The sequence below is a fragment of the Neolamprologus brichardi genome, chromosome 5, assembly GCF_056152115.1.
Source record: "Neolamprologus brichardi isolate AB-2024 chromosome 5, ASM5615211v1, whole genome shotgun sequence".
Lineage (NCBI taxonomy): Eukaryota > Metazoa > Chordata > Actinopteri > Cichliformes > Cichlidae > Neolamprologus > Neolamprologus brichardi.
Genome location: NC_142108.1, coordinates 7,037,238 through 7,060,635, shown reverse-complemented (window position 1 = coordinate 7,060,635; position 23,398 = coordinate 7,037,238). Strand labels below are relative to the sequence as shown.

Below are 23,398 nucleotides of genomic sequence, written 5' to 3'. Positions count from 1 at the left end.
ATGCAGAAGAGTGCATGCACAACACACCTCAAACCTCGAAGGGGATGGGCTACAGCAGCAGATGACCACACCGGATGCCACTCCTGTAAACTAAGAACAAAAAACTGAGGCTAGATTACACACACTACAGGTGGACAATGAAAAACTGGAAAAAAACATTGCATGGTCTGATGAGGCTCAGTTTCTGCTGCACCATGGATCTATCTAGCCTTATAGTTGTTTCTGCTGGTGTACTGGTGTGGGGGATATTTTTTGGCACACTTTGGGTCTCTTAGTACCAGTTGAGCATGTTTTTAATCCTACAGACTACCTGAATCTCATTATTTACCATGTCCATTCCCTTATGATCACATACTGAAGGTATGTGATCATAAGTCTTCTAAGTCCCCATTAGAAGATCAGAAGTCTTCTAATGGTTCCAGCAGGTTAAGAAACTGCTTAAAGCTCAAATAATCTCAAACTAGTTTCTTAAACATTGCAATGGGTTCACTGGACTCAGATTGCCTCCACAGTCACCAGATCCCAACCCAATACATGACATCTGGGATGTGCTGGAGTGGGAGCTTCACAGTGTGGATGTGCAGTCTGCAAATCTGCAGCGACTGTGTGATGCTACATCAATATGGGCCCAAAGCCTGAAGGATGTTTCCAGCACCATGTTCAATCTGTGCCACAAAGAATTTGGACAACTCTGAAGGTAAAAACAGGGTCCAACCCAGAACAAGCAAGGTGTTCCTAATAATGGTGATTGTATATGATATGTAATTTATCAAACTGAAAAATATATAAATAAAACTATATAACATTACTCCAGCTGCTTACAAATAATTTAAAAAATTAATATTTTTTATTTTGGAGGTCAGAACAAAATTTAAAATAAAACACTTAGACTGTATTAAAATATTATTATTTTTTTTATAAATTATTCTCCCTTTTAAATTTTGGAGCAACATTTGTAAAAACTTAAATCCTTAAAAAAAAAAAAAAGAAACTTGGAAATAATTATCTTGTTTGAGCCATTGTTAGTTTGCTGCCAAAGTTTCTGAATAATTTTTTGAAAGGAATAAAATAAACGCCTGCACGTCTGGATCTTTATTTCAACACAGAAATGAAAGCAAAACAAACTTTGCTCTTTCGCTGGCATTCATAGCAGTCGGTACGCTAAAAAAAACAAAAAAAGAAGTTCTAAATCCCATGACTGGCTGACTGCACTGTACATTTCCTCTCTAAAGCAGGGTGGGGCGCCCTCAAACGCCTCATCACAACAGCAACTTCACTCGGCTATAACACTGCAGCCATCTTGCACAGCGCACCGAGCGCGAATAACCTGTTAAATTCGGTTTGTTAGCTTGTCGCAAACTCAATTATTCTTCTACCAAACGACACATATTGAAATTCTTCAGCCGAATAGTTATCGTGTTAGTGTAAACACGTCGCTGACAGTGTAACATTTGACGAAAACAGATTATCTCCGATACGATGTTGTTCCGTCTCGAGCAGCCCCTGGAATGACAGCTGAAGCCATTGGTACCGCCTTTTACACGTGGAGCAGCCAATCACAGCTCTCAGAAGTCCCTGCTCGGAGACTTTTAGCTGTTGTGCGCAAGCGCACGTCAGTCGGTAAGTACCTCACTTTTCACAAGCTCGCAAGAGTGTGAAGATGGCGGTTGGCTCTGGCCCGCTGGAAGAGCTCTTGTTACTCACAGGGGTGAATAAAGCGGTAGTTTGTCATCCTGCACGTTCTGTAGACTCACAACTGTCGTTCTTGTGTCACAACAACCACTGGGTTAGGGACGAGGCTGCCGGTAATTACATGGCTATAGTTCCGGGACAAGGGGGTAGCTCGAGCTAATGCCCAGCTGGGACTTGGTCAAGACGATTGCTAAAGCAGGTACGCTGTAAACTACTAATGTTGTTTTTCTCTTTGTCTCTCCTACCGTAAACGGAAAGCGATCGCCGGAGCTGACAGAGAAAAGCAGCAACTGTGACATAGTCTTGCCCCATCGCATTCAAGATTGTTTGTGCGCCTTGTTAAACAAGTTGAAGTGCGGGGGGTCTCTACATAACGAGCTCCCCATGGTTCAGCTATGGACGCATCGACGGCCAGCACGGACTCCAACACGGGACACGACCCTGGCAAAACACTTGTCGTTAGTAGCGGCGTAACTTTTCTCTCTAATCATCAGGGGAAAGTGGGCTCATACTCGGCGCAGACTTTCAATGGGAGCCAAACTATGAACTCTCACAATTCAGGAAACGCTGCCACTCTCAGGGGGACGATAGTGACAAGTGGCACTGGTAGCAGCAGCAGCGCTGCGATATCTGTCACAGCTGTCAACAGTGGACCAGTGTTGTCAAAAGGGCTGGCCGGTGTCACAATGCCCCCCTCTTCAAACAGTGTAATTCAGACCCCGCTCATGAACTCTCAGAGCGTTGTGGCTTCAGCTCAGCCTGTGAGCCAAGCAACGGGACCCACTGTGACACTCGTCAGGACGCCTATGCAAACCGCTGGGTCGGGTGCAATTTTGAATGGGAACAATAGCGCGAGCCCTTCTGTGGCGGCCAGTGCATCGAGTCAGACAGGTATCGGCATGCAAACTCCGCTTGTAAACAACGGCCAGCCTTCCAGTTCTGTGGCCATCAGCGCGGGGACGCACATCATCAAGGCAGAGCCACCCACAACAATAACAGAGTCGACACCGCAGCCTACTGTTACTCCCGGCGCCGTCACCGTTCCCCGGACTTCTGCGGCGGCAGCTGCCGCTACTGGCGGAATCCGCGCTCTGGCACCTCAGATGCTGGCCCCAAGGCTACCCCAGGCTACACCGGGACAACCCAGTATCCATAACATCCAGCTCCCACCGGGTGAGTGGAGTTAGTTGATAAGGCATTTGTTTCACACTTAACTGAGTCACCAGTTTAGTTCCTTTTTTTTTTGTCTTTCTGAATGATTGCAAAAATAACTGAATGTTGTTATCCCAGGACAGTATATATAGTACTTGCATGCCCTCAGACTTACTAGGAGAAGCACACTGAAGTCTTTAAGTCACACTAATTTGCTCATTTGTTATTTGCTGGTTACTGTTATTATGTTGATGTTTATTTTTTGTTTTGTTTTTTCTTTTTCTTTTTTTTTTGATGGGTGTCAGGAATGGTGCTTGTACGGAGTGAGAGTGGACAGCTGCTGATGATTCCTCAGCAGGCTTTGGCCCAGATGCAAGCCCAGGCGCAGGGAGACCTGGCACCTCGGGCCACTACACCAACGAATGTGCCTCCAGGCCAGGTAAGAACATCATTTTCACAACAATTATCTTTCACTTCATATTAGTGACTCAGGCCACGTTCAGCCTGCACACAGTTGATGAAAACACCTGTTGAGCAGACTATTAGATTGCATAACTTGCAGTACATGGGGAGCAGCACTGTGGATCTTATTATTGGTCTTAAGCCTTGTAAAGCTGCAAGATTTATGCATTTTAACTTTTTATAGACTTGGATGTTGCTCGTCAACTTTTGCTTTTTGCCACTTTTTAGGCTCCTGGAAACACTGTCATCAGCAGACAAGTGACTCCCAGCACCATCATCCGACCAGGCTGTCCAGCTCCTGCATCACTGACTGCAACCACTACTCTTCACAGACCACCTATCCTTCAGGTCGGTTGGCAGCGAAACATATTTGATTTCTGATGTGACTGCCTTTGCAGTATTTTCTTTGTAATAGCGTGTGAGCTAGACAAAATAATATTCAGAGCATGATATTTTCAGGCACATAGGCCATACAATGGAAACCTACTTAAGTTACAGTGTTTTGAGAATCCTCTGTTTGTTGTCTATAGGGAATGCTTTTAAACCCCCCAATTGCTTTTTAATTAGAAGTTATTGTGTTTATACAAAATGCGAACAATTTATATGTTATGGATTTTACTTTCAGATGTCTATATGCAAGATTTAGTTTATTTAATTGCCACTTTTTGCCAGAATGACTGCTGTTAAGTCAATATTATATTGGGTGTAAAAGCAGTTAGAAAGCACAATTCTAGTAGTTTGGCTTAATGTTTACTTTCATGGACGGTTACACAAATGCTACTGCAGGACTATTTTTCAGTGATCACGTTGAGCTTTAATAGAGAAAAGAGAGGGAAAAATATCAAGTCATTTCTCTTAAGTGCATTTGAGTCAGAGTGTGAAGTCTTTTTTTCTTATTTTAATGATTACAGCTGTTTCACTGACAAACACGAATCTACAAATGTGACATTCGCTTATTACTCACTTTATTAAGTTTAAGAGAAATGACTTCTGTACTAGGATTACTGTCATTTTACCTTCAGCTTTCTCGTTTCGCTTCCATCTATGTGGGATGATGTACAGTGAGGCTGCTCACCAGTTATAACCAGTTATCACACTGAGTTAGTCATGCATGGCATTGGGAAATCTGGCTCTTGTGGACCTTGTTCGACCTGGGCAAGTTATGTGTTAACACACGTAGAAATATCTCTGCAAATTATAAACTAGTACTGAATGACAAAAAAAGAACAATGGTTATTGGTGTCCAGACTTTCAGTAATATCTTAGTGAAGCGGCAAACTGAAATTATTTTTTAAGGAAGAGCGCCCAGCTGAGACGCTGCAAGAGAAGTGCACCTGTTTCCTTATATAAACCTGAAGATTGAATGATGTACTTGAGCAACTGTGAAATGGCTTTAAATCTCATACTGTTCTCTAATGATGCAAATAGCTGTCTTTGAAACAGTTCAGCAATCCAAATGACATAACTTTATGTTTATTTATATATCCTTTTTCAGAGCTCAGTTGGGGCAGCAGTACCCGGAATGACCTCTAGGACAGTGAGCCAAACAGCTGGGACCACAGTTACCTCAGTAGCATTCAGTAAAGTGAGTTGTGTCAATTGCAATAGATCAAATGGAGTTGGATGACTGTGCTTTGCTGTGTATTGTAGAGTTTATAATACTTCATGTGATGCATTTACTCTATTAGACACATAATTACTGCAAAGGTCTTGAGTCATCCCTCATTTCTTTATCTTTTGCTTACAAAGAGCCAGATTTTCTTGTCATTTTTCAAGTGGTCTTCAGCAATAGTTCTTGGGGCTTTCTGAGGGTCTTTCAAAGTTTTTCTTTGGACATTGTCTGCTTTTCACTCATTCCAGCCCTCGGACTTAATCATTTTAAGAGGAATATGTTTTCTTCTTCTTTTTTTAAGCCACTTAACACTGATTTATAAACCATTCAAGGATTTTTAAAAAGCACCTAACTCAATGGATGAACCAGTGTTTTGTCTTTCAAAGAAGCAGAGAACTATTCCTGAAGACTACTTAAGAATTGACAAGAAAGCTTACCTTAGAGTTCAGGCTGTGTTGAAGAATAAAAGGCGGTCATTCCAAATATTGAATTCCCACATTTTAATAAATCACAGCACACATTTTCCTGGCAAAATGTAAAGAAAGGAGGACTAAAGAAAAGACGACTTGCACATTATTGTAGTGTATATATTTTTAAAAAAGTTACTGTGGTGTATAACAGAATGGTTATTTTTTTAAAATTGGGTTTTTTCTGTGTTTCCTTTTTGGCAGGAGACAATTGAGAATGTGAAAAAATGCAAGAACTTCCTCTCCACACTGATCAAGCTGGCATCCAGTGGAAAGCAATCCACAGAAACTGCAGCCACTGTTAGGGAGCTGGTCAAGGATCTGCTAGTGAGTAAACCTGAGGCTCTCTCCACACTGATATCATTACAAAATGCATCATAAGCTTTTTAAATGGAGAGAAACACCCACTAGTATGAGATTCATTTTCAAAGAGAAGCAGGCAGGCAGGAGGGGATAGGATGGGTTTGATGTGGGTGCATTCATTACCACTTATGTATACAACTCAAAAAAGAGAAAGAGAGACCTTTTGGAAGTGATTCTGAATGTAGTTTTTGTGTAAAAACTCCTGGATTGTGTTTTAGATTGGACGCACAGACGGTACAGTCACCCACATTCAGCTGTCATTATGTTATTGTGTTTTATTAGGAGGGCAAACTGGAAGCTGAAGAGTTCACCAGCAGATTGTACAAAGAGCTCAACTCCTCACCCCAACCTTATCTTGTGCCTTTCCTCAAGGTAAGTATAATTATTGCATCTTTTTACAGTGACCATTAAAATGCGAGGCTTTGTGTGTGCATTTCCTTTAAGTTTGTACATAAGGGTATTGTAAGGGTAATATTTGTCCAACTGTCTTCATGTTTTTAGAGAAGCCTCCCAGCTTTGAGGCAGCTCACCCCAGACTCAGCAGCTTTCATCCAGCAGAGTCAGCTCGCCCAGCCAGCCTCAGGTTCAGTCTCCTCCACCTCTACCACTCCTACTACAGTGGTCCTCGGTAGCCCAGCCCCTCGCCTTCCTACACCAGTCAGTAGGCCCCTGCTTCAGCCAGGCATTAACAAACCAGGACAAATGCCCTCACTGGTAAGTAAAATTCATTTAGTTGTTGACTCAGGTAGCTCTTGTTCCAGTTAAATGTTACAAGATGTTTTATTGACGTTACACCTCACTGAATAAATGCTGTGTTCTTTCTGTAGAGCATTGAAACTGAAACCTCTACACACAGAAATGATGTTTTCTTGACTTCTGAATTCTTGCTTATTCTGCTCTAAAAAGTCTTTGAAGTAATATTGATACTTATTAGATGAGGTGCTAATTAGCAGACGATCTTAAAATCTGGCATTCCACCTATTTAAATGGAAGTTGTTTAAGGAATAAAGGACCAAAGCATTGCCAAGCATGGTGAAGATAAAGTCTCCAAGCATCTGATCACTGCTGATTTGCACACATCATATTTAATGGCTATTTGGTTATTGATGTTGTAATGCACCAATGAATGAACTGGGCAGAAAGTTGGGAGAAGCCACCCATTAAATATGAGAGAGTTCTGCATAGTTTACTCAGACTAGCAGCAGAATAATGTAGAAGTCTCATCTAGAACTGTTTCAGAAATTCTACACTACAAAATGTTCAGTATGTCTGTGAAGATTCTCAGTCTTCCAGGTCATGGTAATCTAAGAAGCTTGGAAAGAAAAGCGACTGGACTTCTTTAAGACATTTCTTGAAGACGTTTTTCCTCTCATGAAACTAAAGAAACTTCTCAGATGAGAGGTTAAACGTCTTCAAGAAATGTCTTAAAGAAGTCCAGTCAGCCACCGCTGCTACATTAGGCTTTATCTAACAGATGTGTGAAGTAAAAATGAGATGGCAAAAAGTTCTGAAGGAGTTTCAATATTTACTTAATAACAATACAGCGTACAGTATAATACTTTTCAACTTTTACCTTTTCAGGTTCTCCAGCCTCAGCAGCAAAGAGCAATTCTGAGACCTCAGGTAACCTTACCGACAACCCCCGTGATGACTCTCAGGAATCAGGCCCCTAGTCACATCGTGCTGGGACAGCAGCAGGTCCAGCTTAAGGAGCTACAACCAGGTGAGGATGTCAGTCTAACAACACTTCTGAATGCGTGTGTTTGTATATGTGCACCTTTTATTGGGTGAGTCGCAGTATTTGTTTTTTTGCGAGTCAATGTACTTAATCTGTTTTGTCCCTGCTAGTTCCCCTGAGGCCAGAGGGGCCGCCTGGTTCTAAACAAGTCCTTGTTGCAGCCTTGACCCCAGCTCAAAAAAACAAGCTCAAAGAGGCGGGTGGTACTTTCAAGTAAGTGACATTTAAATGAGTCCTTCTAGTTTTGTTTGTTATCAACAAAAGGTTTACTTGAAAGATGAAAACCAGCAACTGTAGTTAAGTACTAATTAAAGGTTTAAGTAAATGTCAATGCATCTTTTCATTGCTTCAAAAACTCTAGCTGGCTCTAAACAGGATTAAAAATTGAATTGACAGTATCGAAGTCTTAGTATTGTGCGCCATATTTCATGAATGAATTTCATGATGAATTTTTTTTACTTGATGTTTATTGACAGAGATGATGATGACATCAATGACGTAGCCTCCATGGCCGGAGTGAACCTGTCAGAAGAGAGCGCCAATATCCTCGCCACCAATTCCATTACAGTGGGAGCGGTGACGCATTCCTGTAAGGACGAAGCGTTTCTCTCCTGTGCCGTACTGCAGAGGAAAATGCTGGAGATCGGTAAGACACTACAGGTTGCTCAAGTGATGCTGACATTCTTTCAGCTGTCCACCACATTGGATGTAATACAACCAGTGTTGGGAAGGTTACTTTTAAAATGTATTCCATTACAGAATACAGAATACATGCCCCAAAATGTATTCTGTAACGTATTCCGTTACGTTACTCAATGAGAGTAATGTATTCTGAATACTTTGGATTACTTAATGTATTATCATGCTGTTTACAACTACATGAATGTACTATTGCTGTGATTTATTACTGTTACTGAAGGTCCGCGGCTCCGAACCGTAGTAAAGGGACCTCTGGCTAATACGGTGGGTTCTGTGTCGGGCTCGTAGCCGAAAACTAGCTTTACTTTGTTGTCTGGGTCAACTTTGCTAGCGAGAGACAGAGAGAGGCGTTGAAAGGCTGCTCCAACGGAACTTATTGTTTTTGGAGGAAAACACGAACACGGTGTACAGTCGAGTCTTAATAGCTTACTTACAACTGGGCTCGTCAGGCACTCTTCTTGGCTGCAGCGGTTATTATTATATTTACATGCTTCCAGCTCCCGTTTTTGCTCAATGACAGCTCGTACTTTTCCTTTTTCTCCCTCCCTCGCTCACAGACACATAACGTGTATGGCAGTCCATTCTCCCTGCAGCATGGACTACACTGCCCATGATGCTACATTCTTTAGAGCTATACCGGTAGCATTCTGCCTATTAGCTTAGCACAACAACAACAAAAAGGCCTCTCTCACCCAGGAAACACAGAGAGAGAGAGCGTCACCCTGTAACCATGGCAACCGTAACGCTGCCACCTGGAACAACAGAACGTAGCTGTCAAACAAAACCCAAACAGGCCTGACCCGCCACAATATGAAACAGGGAAGTACCGCCGTGTAATCCATTTATTTCAACAAAGTAACTGTAATGGAATACAGTTACTCATATTTTGTATTTTAAATACGTAACGGCGGTACATGTATTCCGTTACTCCCCAACACTGAATACAAGTGCCATTTGCAAACGAAAAATGTGTATTCCCTGAGTGGTTTGCAAGTATTTCCTGGAAGGTTGACAATGGTCACAAACAGGGTGCTGCACTAAAATCTTTCTTATGATAAGCTACTAGAACGCCAAAAACGCCTGAAGTTTGCTGACTTGTCTGCAAATACTTTCTAAGTACTAGTGAAGCAGACTAGACAATGTTCTGACAATGTTCTCCTTCAAAGTAAAAGGTTGTGCCTTTGTGTTGGAGCCAACATGTTTCAAAAGGTGACATGTTTGCATTAATGCTCTCCATTTCCAGTTACTTTCCACAGTTATACTGTAGCTCGGAAAGTGTTGCGTGGAAGTCTGCTAGTGACCAAAGTAATTGCAAGCTTTTTGCCATCTTGTGAGGTAAATGGTGAATGGTCTGGTTCTTATATAGAGCTTTTCTTTTCTACCAGAACACTCAAAGCGCTTTCGGTTGAGCGAATCATTGTCAGGAGTCATTGAATGGTCTCTAGGGCTGTGTGACTGGGGCTTTAGCACTAGATTTCCCAGGTACAATCAACCTCGAGCAACAACTTTCATCCCGTCTTTTTCCCTCACGATGGATGGCTACCACCACTGTGGGTGTGACTGCGGCCTTATTCACTTTATCCTACACTGTAACTATCAACGTCCAAAATGAAAGACAAGATAAAGTCACGTGGTTTAGCACTCAGATGCCTGCAAAATCCAATGCGACGTTTGTTGTTTTATGAGCCTCATAACACTGTTGTGGTTTTTCTGCTCCAGGTAGGAGGTATGGTGTAACAGAACTCGGTCCTGAGGTGGTGAACTACGTCTCGCACGCTGCTCAACAGCATCTTCAGAACCTACTTGAAAAAGTCTCCCAAGTAGCCCAGCAGAAAAACATCACTTTCAAGGTTTGTAGCCGCAAAATGTTTTTCCATTTGGTTTTAATGTCCAAATGATAGGTATGTCTTGCAGTAAATGAGTTGGGACACAGCTTATTTAATATCAAATCTTAACACCTCTTTCCCCTCCCAGGAGGATAACAACTATGAGCAGAGCAGCGATGTTCGTACTCAGCTGAAATTCTTCGAGCAGTTGGACCAGTTAGAGAAACAACGAAAAGAGGAGCAGGAGAGAGAGATCCTCCTGAAGGCAGCTAAGGTACAGCATCGCTGACAGATATCAGTAGATTTTGTCTACAGGCTTACATTGATGTTGAATGGATCTCAGTTCTTGCACCACCTGGTCTTAGGTGTTTGTTTTTTCCCAGCGTGCAGTGTGTTCTTAGTTATTTATTTATTTTTCTTTGTTTAATTTGTTGCATCTTTCTTTTGTTTCTGCAGTCTCGAGCTCGGCAAGAGGATCCAGAACAGCTGCGTCTCAAGCAGAAGGCAAAAGAGGTACAATAAAAAGACGACTGTCCACAAAGTTTGTTTCCCTATATTTATGTAGAGTATGATGAATTTACGTGTGTGTGTGTTTGTGTTGTATAGATGCAACAGCAGGAGTTGGCTCAAATGAGACAAAGGGAGGCCAACCTGACAGCTCTGGCAGCCATTGGCCCCAGGAAGAAGAAGAGGAATCTGGAATCACCGTCCTCTTCTGCTTCAGCCGAGGTGACATAAAACAAGAAATCCTAAATCCTACCTATACTTTAATTTTCTTGTTATCTTATATATACACACAGGACACTTTTTTTGAGTTACACATTGCTCGTACTGGGTTGGACCCTCTTTTGTCTTTTTCATTTGCACAGATTTAGCAAGGTGCTGAAAACATTTCTCAAAGGTTTTGGGCCATAATGACAGGATAGCATCACATAGTTAGTGCAGGTTTGTGAGCACATCTGGGATGTGAACTTCACGTTCAATCACATGTACAGTTCTACTGTATCTTCCCGTTCAACCTGACAACATGCCCGGTGTGGGGGGAAAGAGACCAGTGTCTATGTTCATTTCAAAGTGTGCAGAAGTCCAGACGTGTGTGCGTGCATCTGTGCACATGCGTTGGTTATATCTGGAGGTGCAAGCTCAAACTGTGGCTTGGTAGATTTAATTTATTATCAATCTCAGAATAATGATATTAAAAATGACATTAATTTATTGCATGAGTTGGGAAATTAGATCATTGATTGATTAGAGAGCCATCGCCAGTCACGACCCTAGTATACAGTGATTGTAAAGGGGAGGACGTGGTGTTTAAATGATGGTCAGTTGGGGCCCTAAGTGTTCCAAGAAAATATCCCCACTCCATTTCACCACCAGCAGTCTGAATTGTTGCTAGAAAGCTGGATGGATCCATGCTTTCCTGTTGTTCGTACCAAATTCCGACCCCACTATTTGAATGATATCTTTTCAATTTTTTGTTGTCCAGTTTTGGTGAGGCTGGGTGAACTGTAGCCTCAGTTTCCTGTTCTTAACTAACAGGCGTGGCACCCGTGTGCTCTTCCGCTGCTGCAGCCCATCTATCGAGGTTCAGTATATTGTGCTTTCAGAGATGATTGTCTACATACCTTGATTGTAACTTACCGTTGCCTTCCTATAAGCTCAAAGCAGTGTGGCTATTCTTCTCTGGCAGCAACAATTTTTGTCCAGAGGACTGGCCTGGTAGAAACCCCAGAGATGGTTGTATTGGAAAATTCGAGAAGATCAGTTTCTGCAATACTCATACCCTGTCTGTCAGGGCTCAAAGTCAATTCAGTCGCATTTCATCCCCACTCTGATTCTCAGTTTGAATCTGAGCAGTCTGCCACATGATTGGTTGATTTAATGGTTGTGTTAGCAAGTAGTTGAACAGGTGTACTTAATGAAGTGGCCAGTGGGCAGACTTGTAAATGTGATGAATAGTTAGAAATTAAACTGAAAAACAAGTCAGTTATTAATGTGTGTATAAATTTATTAATGTGTGTATAAATACCTGTCAGAAAGTCATCGTGGATGTTTATCTGACAGCCTCCTTAATAACAGACCGTGTCATCTTGAGTTTATGTAAAACTTTGGTTTACTCCCTTGTGGAGAAGAGAACCGAGGACCGCACGACTCAATGGCACAGACGTTATGTAGAAAGGTTGGATATGTCATAGCTGGTGCCAGATGGATAGTGTATTACCTTGTGTTCAAATTCCACTGGGAGCATTAAGAAGATTTGCTTCTCCTGATTTATTTTTTTTCTGTATAATATATTTGTCATAAAGAAATGGCTAACATTGGCAATAACTGTCCATTTTTGTCCCTGGAGATCGCTAGAGCCAGACAAAGTTAATTTGGTGACAGGCTGTCACTGAGAGTCCACTCTAGCCTGACAAAAACCTGCTACCAGTTATCTGAGCAACAGAATAAGACCTGTCATTAAATCGGCCAGAGCATTACACTCATGCACAATGTCAACTGATAGATCACATGTAAACAGGTCACTAGATAAATTCATTTAAGACAATGGTACAGTCACTGTTGTTTCTCACACTGTGACTAGTAATGCTGGAGTTGCTCTTATGCTTCCTGCACACAGGGTTTTTCTCTAAAACCTTCTAGCCTGATCTAATCGAGGGAAAAAGTTCTAAACTTTTAACTAAGCAGCAACATCTCAGTTCTTGAGAAAGTCAAATCATTTCTTTACTTTTTTTGTGTCTTTTTACTTTGATCTCTCTTATATTGTCAGTGACTTACAGTACACGATTACACTTTTTTTTCAGTCAAAAAGTTAAAAAAAAAAAAGTCTATTTCTTCTGGTTAATTTCAGAATCTTGCAATAAACTTCTCTCCATGGTTTAATCTGCTTATATTATATTGGTTAACATTATTATTTAACTGAGAAAAGCTTAAAAAATATCCAGATAAATGTGAACACGCGCAAACCCATTCAGTCATTAAACTCTGCTGCCGCCAGTAACAGATGTCACACGCTCCCTTTCTTATGCCCCTCTCCCTTATCTTGCAGGGATCGGGAACAGGTCCCTCTCTGTCTGGTGGGCCTGCTTCATCAGGCTCCAGACCCACACGGCAGCGCATCACGCGCGTCAATCTCAGGGACCTGCTCTTCTGTTTGGAGAATGAGAGATTTACCAGTCGCTCCCATTTCCTCTACAAGGGCTTTCTCAAATAGGCTTGATGTCAAAGAGGAGAGGTGAGGAGGAGGAGGGGGCGGGCAGGGGACAATGAAGTGTATGGAGAGACCAACAGCTCCCACCACAGAGAGGGAGCATAAGAGACTCTTGTATGTGAAGAGGAGGAGAAAAGGCGACCTGGCACATTATAAGGTTTGTCAGATACACCTGATTACCTGAAATACAATAGTAGCCATATTGGATGGCCTCTCTACCTCCCTCCTCATATAATGCCTATTTCCTTTCAGAGCAGTCACTGACCGAGACCCTTTTTATTTAATCTTTTGTCATGATGGTGCAAAAAAAAGAATATGTTTTAAGAAGTTTTTTTTTGTATGAGTAAATGAAATATTGTACAATTATGCACTGTAACATAGTACAGTTTATTTTCTAAACGTTTGTATGCATATTAGGCTTGAAAGCAATGAAATCATTTGTTTTATTAGATCCACCAAGAAATTTTATTGATGATTGATTTTTATGTGTTGGTTTCTGCAGAATTAGTTTGAGCTCCAAACTGTGTAACCTACTGAGTTGCCTTCCTATGTATAAGCCATACAGCCATCCCTAAGCAATCAAGCTGTTACTAACGAAGCCGTAGCTCACTCAATATCTGTCAACTTTACTTGATTTTTTTTCCCTCCACTGTATTTATTTACTAAACTCATGGTTAAATTAATGTCTAGTTATTTATTTAATTTCATGTCACACCTCATTTGCTTCATGTAGCTTAAATTCCAGACAAAATGTGCATTTAGGACATGTTAAAAATTAGTGTATAGCTTTCAGTGTGTGAAGGCCAGGGGTGTTCTTTGTTTTCTTTTTCTTGTTTTGAATCTGCAAATATTACTTTTAAGATTAGTTCTATATGTATTGATTTCTAAAACGTAGATTTCAGAAGGCTTTTAACCTTTATTGCTATACCAAACATCTACCTGAAACTCTATTTTTGTAGTTGCCCACCAACACATTTTTATTCTTCTAATGGTGACTGACAGTGTTCTCCAATCATTTCTTTACCTGCTTTTATTTTTGGTGTGCTACTGGACAGCCCCTTAGGTTTTTGGTATCAATGACTTCAAAAACTGGAGTTTCTTCCTGTATATTTGTAAATGGTACACCTAGTTTTACACATGGTTTTGTATAGAATTGAGAATTTATGCATACAGCAGTAAGAAAATCACATTTTCTCTATTAAAAAGTTTGAATAAATAATGATTTTACAGTAATTGATGTGGTTGCATCTTTAAAGTGATTTCTGAGTCATAAATCATAATTTTCTTATGTACTTTTTTTGTAGGGCACTAGGGGGCAGCATTGCATTATTGGAACTGGCTATACACAGGGTTTGGTAGTGATATTTCTGAGCTAAATGCCTTTAATTCCTTCTTACTCTACCTGTTCACAGATAATTCTACTTAATCCTCTAACATCTGTAAAGCCACATGTACCACACTCTGTGTGTCCCCACGGGGCTATACAACCATCTATTAAGCAAAACTCCCAGGAGCAAAACACTCAGCTCTTAACCCAAAAATGAAATCATGCACACAGTCTGCTACCAGTCTGTCCGCTTCTTTGTGGAGCTGTCTTGTTCGAGTCCGTCTCCATTATCAGCCCACACAGTGCACTGGCAACAGCTGCCACATCAGCTGCTACATTCACTATAAACCATAGGCTGGAAGTAATTAGGCCATTCTGCCACTGGGACAGTAGCCTGATGTTACATTGATTAGGAGCAGCTTTCGTATCTGCGCCGACCAAACGGGAACAATAATATTTGGATCCATCAGTGGTTATGAACCATAGTTTCTTTTTTTTTTCTAATGAAAGTTGATCTGGAAGCCACTAGATGGCAATAGCTCATTTCTTGTCATTGCTAGGCTCTGTGTTCCTCTTAATACTTAAAATCCTGGTTACATTTGGGTGAGTTTAGAGTTCATGTGTTCATATGTTTACACCCGCAATACAGACCTCCAGTTCAGACTGCCATTCACTTGGTGTTTTGCATAACATTTGGCATCAGAAGGAGATGCAGTCTGCTGTTAATAATATAAAAGCACGGCGCTGCTGCGAGAAAGCACAAACGTGGGGGGAAAAAAAAAAAAAGCAGGCTTTTGGCCACGAGTACAGAACCAGTGTGGCGTGACAGTCCCTCTGACTGGTGGCGGTGGTGATTCAGGTAAGGCCTTGCCCCTTGTGCCTCAGCCCAATCCAATATTTTTCCTTGTAATCCCCCTTCCACTCCTCAACACTGCTGCTCTTTCAGAGTTAAGTCCACATAAGCTCCCACTTGAGTGCCAGAGGCAGAGCAACAACAGTGATGGCGCGGTTGCCTAGCGACGTCTCAGTCGCAGCACCTGAGGGTGTTGGGTAAACACCCTGAGCCTGCCTGAGGGAAGAGCAGAGAAGTGACATCACTGTTTCCTTCCATGACATTTATTAAAGGGGGCTGTTATTAATTTCTTACATTGACTCTTGTCATCCTTCTTTCACCCCAGGGTGAGATTACATAATAAATTAAAAACAAGTTTTGCGCGCGTGCATGCATGCTCTTGAATGCTTCACTGTTATGTAGCTGTGGGTAGTTTTGTCAGATTCCAAGATGGGATTTGACTGATCTCATAGTGCCTCTCAGCAGGGTGTTCTTCTTGCACTTTTATGATAAGCCTCCTGTCTAAAAAGTCTGCGCTTGTTTACGCTTGTAGAGGGGCTCAGTTTTAATGATGGTTAGAGGCTGATAAAAGGTCCCCTAGCCCCCATTACTTACAAGAATTTGAAGCCTATGAAATTCTTTACTAAGGTAAGACCCCTATAGCCACATGAATAAGAGGGATGTGAAATTTCTAACTTTGACGTTACTTTGCAGCCAAATGAATTCAAAGTCCCATTCATAATCCGACTGTATTCATGCTGTGAGACAAATGCAATAGTAAAAGTCAGTTAATCAATTTTTTCCTTTTCAACGCCTCCTTGCATAATGTTGATTAAGCTTTGAGCTTATGAATAAAACTCCCTCCCAGGAGGGACATAAAAATGTGATTTGAATGAACTGATGTGGCACAGTGTGATTCAGTCGCCGCACTTTATCATCCATTAGGATGCACAAACCTACTAGCCCATAACTACTTTTATTCTCAAATGAAAGAGATTTTTTTTTATATTTTTAACCTCCCTTGAGGAAAGAAACTTTCCAATGTAACATGCAGCAACAGTTCATTAGTTTACATTTCCTCACATCACCAGTTCATGTGTGTTTGTGCCCTTGGCCCACCCAAGCTAATGCTGGCTTTAAGACTCTTTTGTTATGGGGGTCATGCGGGGCAGCCTGCTTTGGCCCGGAGATACTATAATAAGGCCCGTGTTTATGACCGCTGCTGAAATGGGTTTGTAGGCGAGGCTGAACCTGTGCGGTATTGACGCAGGGGTTAATAGCCTGTTGGCCTCTTTAATGGAGCTGGATCAGGCCAGGCAGCAGGCACTGTCAGCCCACAGAGGAAGAGCCTCTCTGTTTACAAAGTCATCTCTAATTTGAAGAGGAATAGTCACCAAGGGGTGTACATACATTGGTGACTTGCATCTAAAGACGCACTTATGTGCCTTGCCAGACTGTTTGCTGGACAGTTTACAGTGCTTTGCTGTATACACTGATCCACTGAAAAAGTCACAAAGGTAATGTTCATTGTCTTGTTGTAATACAACATTTTGCCCCGAAATCTTTGTTCCTGAGCTGACAGTCATTCGTTTGTTTCTTTGACACTACCACCCACTGCTAGTATCACTCCCCAACAGCAGCAATCTCCCCCAGTAGGGTGATGTACGGCACCACACCACAAAACCTGTGCACTAATAGCTCAGGGAACATCTCCAACTGAGATACTGACCCAGCCTCCAACCTCCCTGATGCCCCTCTGATGGAGCAGCTGCTGGATAGGCCTGAACCACCTGCTGCTGACACCTACTTATTTGCACTAGATATAAAGTAATAAGAGGCTGATGTGACTATCATTAGTTTGGCTGTATATTCAACTTTGCGGATTAATATCTTAATGGCACCCCCCCCCCCCCCCCCAAAAAAAAAAACAAAAACAAAAACAAACAAACAAAAAAACAATCATTCTTGAGATATTAAATTGTAAATCATGATGGGAAGGAGGCTCTGCAAATATAAAACAGAAATCAAATATTAAAATATATATGAATGACCACCAGTCAATTATAGGCACAAGCACTCACCTTTAAGCCATGACTGAATTGTACAGAGGTTTTTTCTTTGGGTAGTCTTCACCATGAAACTTGCACAAATTGATGCCCTTTACATAGTGTAAGTAGTCTGCACATAAGACCTGAAGTGGTAATAAAATTAATGTTATTGTTGTATCTACAAGATAAACTATGTTTCGCATGTATTGTGATCAATTATTTATTCACACTAATGACGGTGCTATACATGCATTATTCATAGTAAGCTCTGGTGTTCCTCAAGTGATGCTGACAGGGGGGAAATGGAGGGGCAGATGGGAATGTAAGCTTGATTGTACCCTGAAGGACACCAGAGACGGACTTGGCTGCAAAGGAATCGTCCCGTACCATTTAGAGATGTAGCCAGAGTCCCGGGGAAGGCACTTAACCTGTGGCTGAGGTGAAGAATTACATCCACTTGATTAGAACAGCTGTTCGGCTTGAGGATGCAGCTCGGATTTCCCACTGCACTTTAGCATGTAATCGCACCGAGACGCTGGCCTGTGCAGAGCTGCTGAGCATCAGTAGCAGCACAAGTTCCATGTTCTTGTACAGTCCACCACATTGGATGTAATACAAGCAGTGTTGGGAAGGTTACTTTTAAAATGTATTCCATTACAGAATACAGAATACATGCCCCAAAATGTATTCTGTAACGTATTCCGTTACGTTACTCAATGAGAGTAACGTATTCTGAATACTTTGGATTACTTAATATATTATCATGCTGTTTACAACTACATGAATGTACTATTGCTGTGATTTATTACTGTTACTGAAAGTCCGCGGCTCCGAACCGTAGTAAAGGGACCTCTGGGTAATACGGTGGGTTCGTGTCGGGCTCGTAGCCGAAAACTAGCTTTACTTTGTTGTCTGGGTCAACCTTGCTAGCGAGAGACAGAGAGAGGCGTTGAAAGGCTGCTGCAACGGGACTTATTGTTTCAGAGGAAAACACGAACACGGTGTACAGTCGAGTCTTAATAGCTTACTTACAACTGGGCTCGTCAGGCACTCTTCTTGGCTGCAGTGGTTATTATTATATTTACATGCTTCCAGCTCCCGTTTTTGCTCGATGACAGCTCGTACTTTTCCTTTCTCTCCCTCCCTCGCTCACAGACACATAACGTGTAAGGCAGTCCATTCTCCCTGCAGCACGGACTACACTGCCTATGAAGCTACATTCTTTAGAGCTATACCTGTAGCATTCTGCCTATTAGCTTAGCACAACAACAACAGGCGCTCTCTCACCCAGGAAACACGCAGAGCGAGAGCGTCACCCTGTAACCATGGCAACCGTAACGCTGCCACCTGGAACAACAGAACGTAGCTGTCAAACAAAACCCAAACAGTCCTGACCCGCCACAATATGAAACAGGGAAGTACCGCCGTGTAATCCATTTATTTCAACAAAGTAACTGTATTCTAAATACCACCTTTTTAAACGGTACCTGTAACGGAATACAGTTACTCATATTTTGTATTTTAAATACGTAACGGCGGTACATGTATTCCGTTACTCCCCAACACTGCTGTTAGCAACAAACAACCCAAACAGTATCCCATGATTCATTCAAGAGATTATATTATATTATACTGTTCGTGCTTATCATTGGTGTTCGGACAGTAATTTCAACTTTTACAAATGTTAGAAAATGTTTTTATTCAGCTCCAAACACCTTGGATTCTCAAAATGCATTTCAGTCCTAAGTCATGTGTATAGGAATTTCTTTTACTTATGTATTAATCACATTATTTTATTGTATAACGCCTTGGTGCCACTGGATTTTAACAAGTCTCACACTCATACATTAAGACAAATGGTGGGGGTGTAGTAAGGAAGTTGGGGGAAGCAGACAGCTCCACAGGAAGAAACTTTTGTCTCTTTGAGGACTCTGGGAGGTAGCAAGGGAGTGTGAACCTTAAGGTGTGAAACAGCTGTGTACTGCCTTTTGTTCCTGGAGAAGGTATTTAACTGAGAGCCATGCTAGGCTCAGAGAGACTCTGCTGCCCGTCTGCCCCGCGGTCTTGTAGGCTCTCCACAAGCTTGGTTTTCTGTTCTTTGTTTTTTGATTAAAGAATGTTAGCTACCGCTCACCGCTCGTCTGCAGGCTTTATTTAAATGGAAAACTTCCACAACACGTGTTATATTCCCTCCACCAAGCATCACCTAGTTAGGTGTAATACAGACTTTCTGTTAAATAATTTAAGTCTCAAGCTCAAACCACGTTAACTTTGTAAGTCCCTTCAGAGCCACAGAAGTCATTCATCGGTTCTTTTGTTTTTCCTGCTGTTATGTTGTGGCAGGGATTTGTCCACCAGGGGGCAACAGTTGTTGGGGAGTTTTCAGTCTGTGGGGCGCATGCCCCGGTTCTCTTAATAAAGAAGTAACTGTGAGTTAAACATGGTCTCCGTGGTTCCTTAGTCCTAGGATATTACATATGGCGACGAGGATAAAGGCCAGGTGTTGCTGTGGAGTTACACCGTGATAAGTGACTTATGGAGTGAGGTTGGCAAGTGGTACAGCGCTAGCATCTGTTGGAAGCGGAGCGTAACCCTCGGTGTGGAATAATGGCTACCACTTTGGGCTCGGTGGCACCGTTCGACAGCGAGCTGCAATCCTGGGAGGAATATTGTGAGATTTTGGATTACTTCTTTGTGGCGAATGATATTAAGGAGGAGGAGATTAGCATCCCAAGGGAGGAACCAATCAGACAGAAGCTAAAAGTAAATGGACAGAATGTGACATTTGAAGTAGACACAGGCTGTGGCTACACTATCATGTCGAAGGAGTCATTTAAAAAACTTTTTGAAGGCAGTAATGCGCCCAAAGTAAGCAAGTGTGGAATCAAACTGAGAACGTATGGAGGCCACAAGGTACCCGTGTGGGGAGCAGCCCAAGTGCAGGTGGAATTCAGAGACAGTAAAAAAAAACTGGATGTGGTGGTGGTTGAAGGGGCTGGAACTAGTTTGATGGGTCGGGGATGGATTAAGGCCCTCCAATTAGATTGGCAACCTGTACATAAGATAGAAGGCAGAGATGATGCCTTACAGCGGATACTGGCCAGACATGAAACAGTGTTTAAGGACGAGTTGGGAACGCTGAAGGGGTTTGCAGCAAAGATACATGTCGCCAGTGATGCCAAACCGTGCTTCTATAAGCCCCGATCAGTTCCGTTTGCTATGAAAAAGAAAGTGGAGCAGGAACTGGAGAGACTGTTGGAGGAGAAGATCATCCAACCAGTGAAATTCTCAGAGTGGGCCGCACCCATCGTACCCGTACTAAAGCCAGACTCCAGCGCCAGAATTTGTGGTGACTACAAACTGACTGTTAACAAGGTGTCGCCTGTAGAACAATACCCCATTCCACGAATGGAGGACATGATAGCGGGGCTGGCGGGAGGAGAAAAATACACCAAGTTAGATATGAGTCACGCATATCAACAGGTTGTACTGGATGAGGAATCTAGAAAGTATGTCACAGTGAACACACACAGGGGTTTGTTTACATACACCAGGTTGCCATTTGGTGTAAGTTCAAGTCCTGCCATTTTTCAGCGCACCATGGAGAGTGTGTTGCAAGGTCTGACCAATGTCGCAGTGTATCTGGATGACATCATCCTGACGGGAAAGAATGACAAAGAACATCTTCAAACACTGGATGAAGTGCTGCAGCGCTTGGAGGAGGCGGGCCTGCGCTTAAAAAGGAGCAAATGTCAATTCATGGAGAAGGAAGTGACATTTTTAGGACATCGGGTGGATAAGACCGGGTTACATCCAGTGCCAGCAAAAGTGAAAGCAGTGCAGGAGGCGCCACCCCCAAAATCAGTCACAGAACTCAAAGCTTATTTGGGGTTGTTGAACTTCTATAATAAGTTCTTGCCAAACTTGTCCACACTGTTGGCCCCACTACACAAGCTTCTGAGAAAGGGGGAACCATGGTGTTGGGGACCAGCACAGGAGAAGGTTTTCTGCAAATCAAAGGAACTGTTGCAGTCAAGCAGTGTATTGGTACACTATGATGAGCAAAAAGATTTAATTCTTTCTTGCGATGCGTCCCCCTATGGAGTGGGAGCAGTACTAGCTCACCGCATGCCAGATGGTCAGGAAAAACCCATTGGGTTTGCATCACGTACCCTGAATGCAGCAGAAAAGAACTACTCACAGCTGGATAAAGAAGGATTGGCTGTAATATTTGGTGTACAGTATTTTCATAAGTACCTGTATGGCAGGAAGTTCATGATTATCACAGATCATAAGCCTTTGATAAGTTTGTTCCATGAGTTGAAGGCCGTCCCTCAGATGGCGTCACAGAGGATCATGCGATGGGCGGTGTTATTAAGAGCCTATGAGTATGTCATTAAATACAGAGAAGGCAAAAATAACAGTAATGCTGATGGTCTGAGTCGTCTCCCTCTTCCAGAGAACCTCCCTAAAGAGGTAGCAGCTGAGGACCAAGTGTTGATGGTAGATCAGGACCAGGAGGGCGTGATGACATCTGAGCAGCTGCAAAGATGGACAACCAAAGATCCCATACTCTCCAGAGTGCGTGAGTATGCTTTGAGAGGATGGCCCACTATGCAGCATCCTAATTTTCAGCCCTACAGACAGAGACAACAGGAGCTGAGTGTGCAGGATGGGTGTGTGCTGTGGGGGGCGAGGGTGGTGATACCAGAACGAGGTCGACGCCCCCTTTTGGAACAGCTACATCAGTCACACCCAGGAATGAGCCGCATGAAGGGCCTGGCCAGAAGCTACATGTGGTGGCCGCATATGGAGAATGACATTGAAGACAAGGTGAGGTCCTGCAGTACATGTCAAAAACATAGACATAGGCCTCAAGAGGCACCGCTACACCCCTGGGAGTGGCCAGAAAAGCCCTGGAGAAGGATACATATCGATTATGCTGGCCCGTTTTTGGGTAAAATGTTCTTAGTAATAGTGGACGCCCACTCCAAATGGTTAGATGTGTATCCAGTCCCATCCGCTACAGCAGCTGCAACCATAGACTGCCTGAGAAACTGTTTTAGCACGCACGGCCTTCCTGAGATGGTGGTCTCAGACAATGCCCAGTGTTTTGTAAGTGCACAAACTAAAGAGTTCATGGCAAAGAACGGAATCACTCACGTCACCTCCGCTCCATATCACCCAGCATCCAATGGGTTGGCAGAAAGAGCAGTGCAAACGTTCAAAGAACTCATAAAAAAGAGTACTGGAGACACACTGGCAACCAAGTTAAACAGGGCTCTGTTTAGTTACAGAATCACACCGCAGTCCACAACAGGGAAGTCTCCCGCTGAGTTGATGATGGGCCGGAAGTTGAGGTGTACTCTTGATCTCATACACCCTGATTTGAAACAGAAAGTGACAGCAAAACAAGACAGCCAAAGACGGTATCATGATAGACATGCCAAGGAGCGCATGTTTGTTATTGGAGACACAGTATGTACCAGAAACTATGGCAGAGGACCCAAATGGATACCAGGACTTATACAGGAGATGACGGGGCCTGTTTCCTACTTGGTGATGCTGGGCAATGGGACAGTGGTGAGGCGTCACGTAGATCAGCTGTTTGCCCGCCTGGAGCCGTGCCTGGCAGCAGGAATGCCTGAAGGCCACCCAGGTGAGCCTCCAAAGGCAGCCCCAAACATCGGCACTGAGACAGGAGACGAGGATGAGAGACACATGGAGGTGCAAGTTACACCAGTGGTGAAGCCACATATGGAGAGTAGTGATTCACAGGAATCACCTGCCACTGGGTTACGGCGATCGCAAAGAACCAAGAGACCGCCGGAGCACCTGAGAGACTTTGTGCCGTGATTACAATAATAAGAAGGAGATTATGGTGAACTGTTATAGGTTACCCTAAGACTGTTGGACTAAAGGGTCATTATTACAGAGTGAAAATTCAATAAAGGCTGGGGACGGGGTTG

General features: G+C 42.8%; 1 protein-coding gene across 2 annotated transcripts; it reads left to right on the top strand.

The window, feature by feature from the left end:
- The first annotated feature begins 1,286 nt into the window (after positions 1–1,286).
- On the top strand, positions 1,287–14,449 carry taf4a (TAF4A RNA polymerase II, TATA box binding protein (TBP)-associated factor). 2 transcript variants are annotated; one of them, XM_035905189.2, is made up of 16 exons: positions 1,287–1,620; positions 1,951–2,865; positions 3,150–3,283; positions 3,535–3,654; positions 4,802–4,891; positions 5,590–5,712; positions 6,031–6,120; positions 6,250–6,462; positions 7,330–7,471; positions 7,597–7,699; positions 7,963–8,132; positions 9,905–10,035; positions 10,160–10,285; positions 10,468–10,524; positions 10,618–10,740; positions 13,061–14,449. In XM_035905189.2, the coding sequence occupies exons 2-16, from the start codon at positions 2,088–2,090 to the stop codon at positions 13,223–13,225; spliced, it is 2,565 nt and encodes an 854-aa protein (XP_035761082.2). In that variant the 5' UTR covers positions 1,287–1,620; positions 1,951–2,087; the 3' UTR covers positions 13,226–14,449. The 2 variants fall into 2 exon arrangements, with proteins under 2 accessions (XP_035761082.2, XP_006784728.2); XM_006784665.3 differs by lacking the exon at positions 1,287–1,620 and adding an exon at positions 1,635–1,805.
- Positions 14,450–23,398: the final 8,949 nt, after the last annotated feature.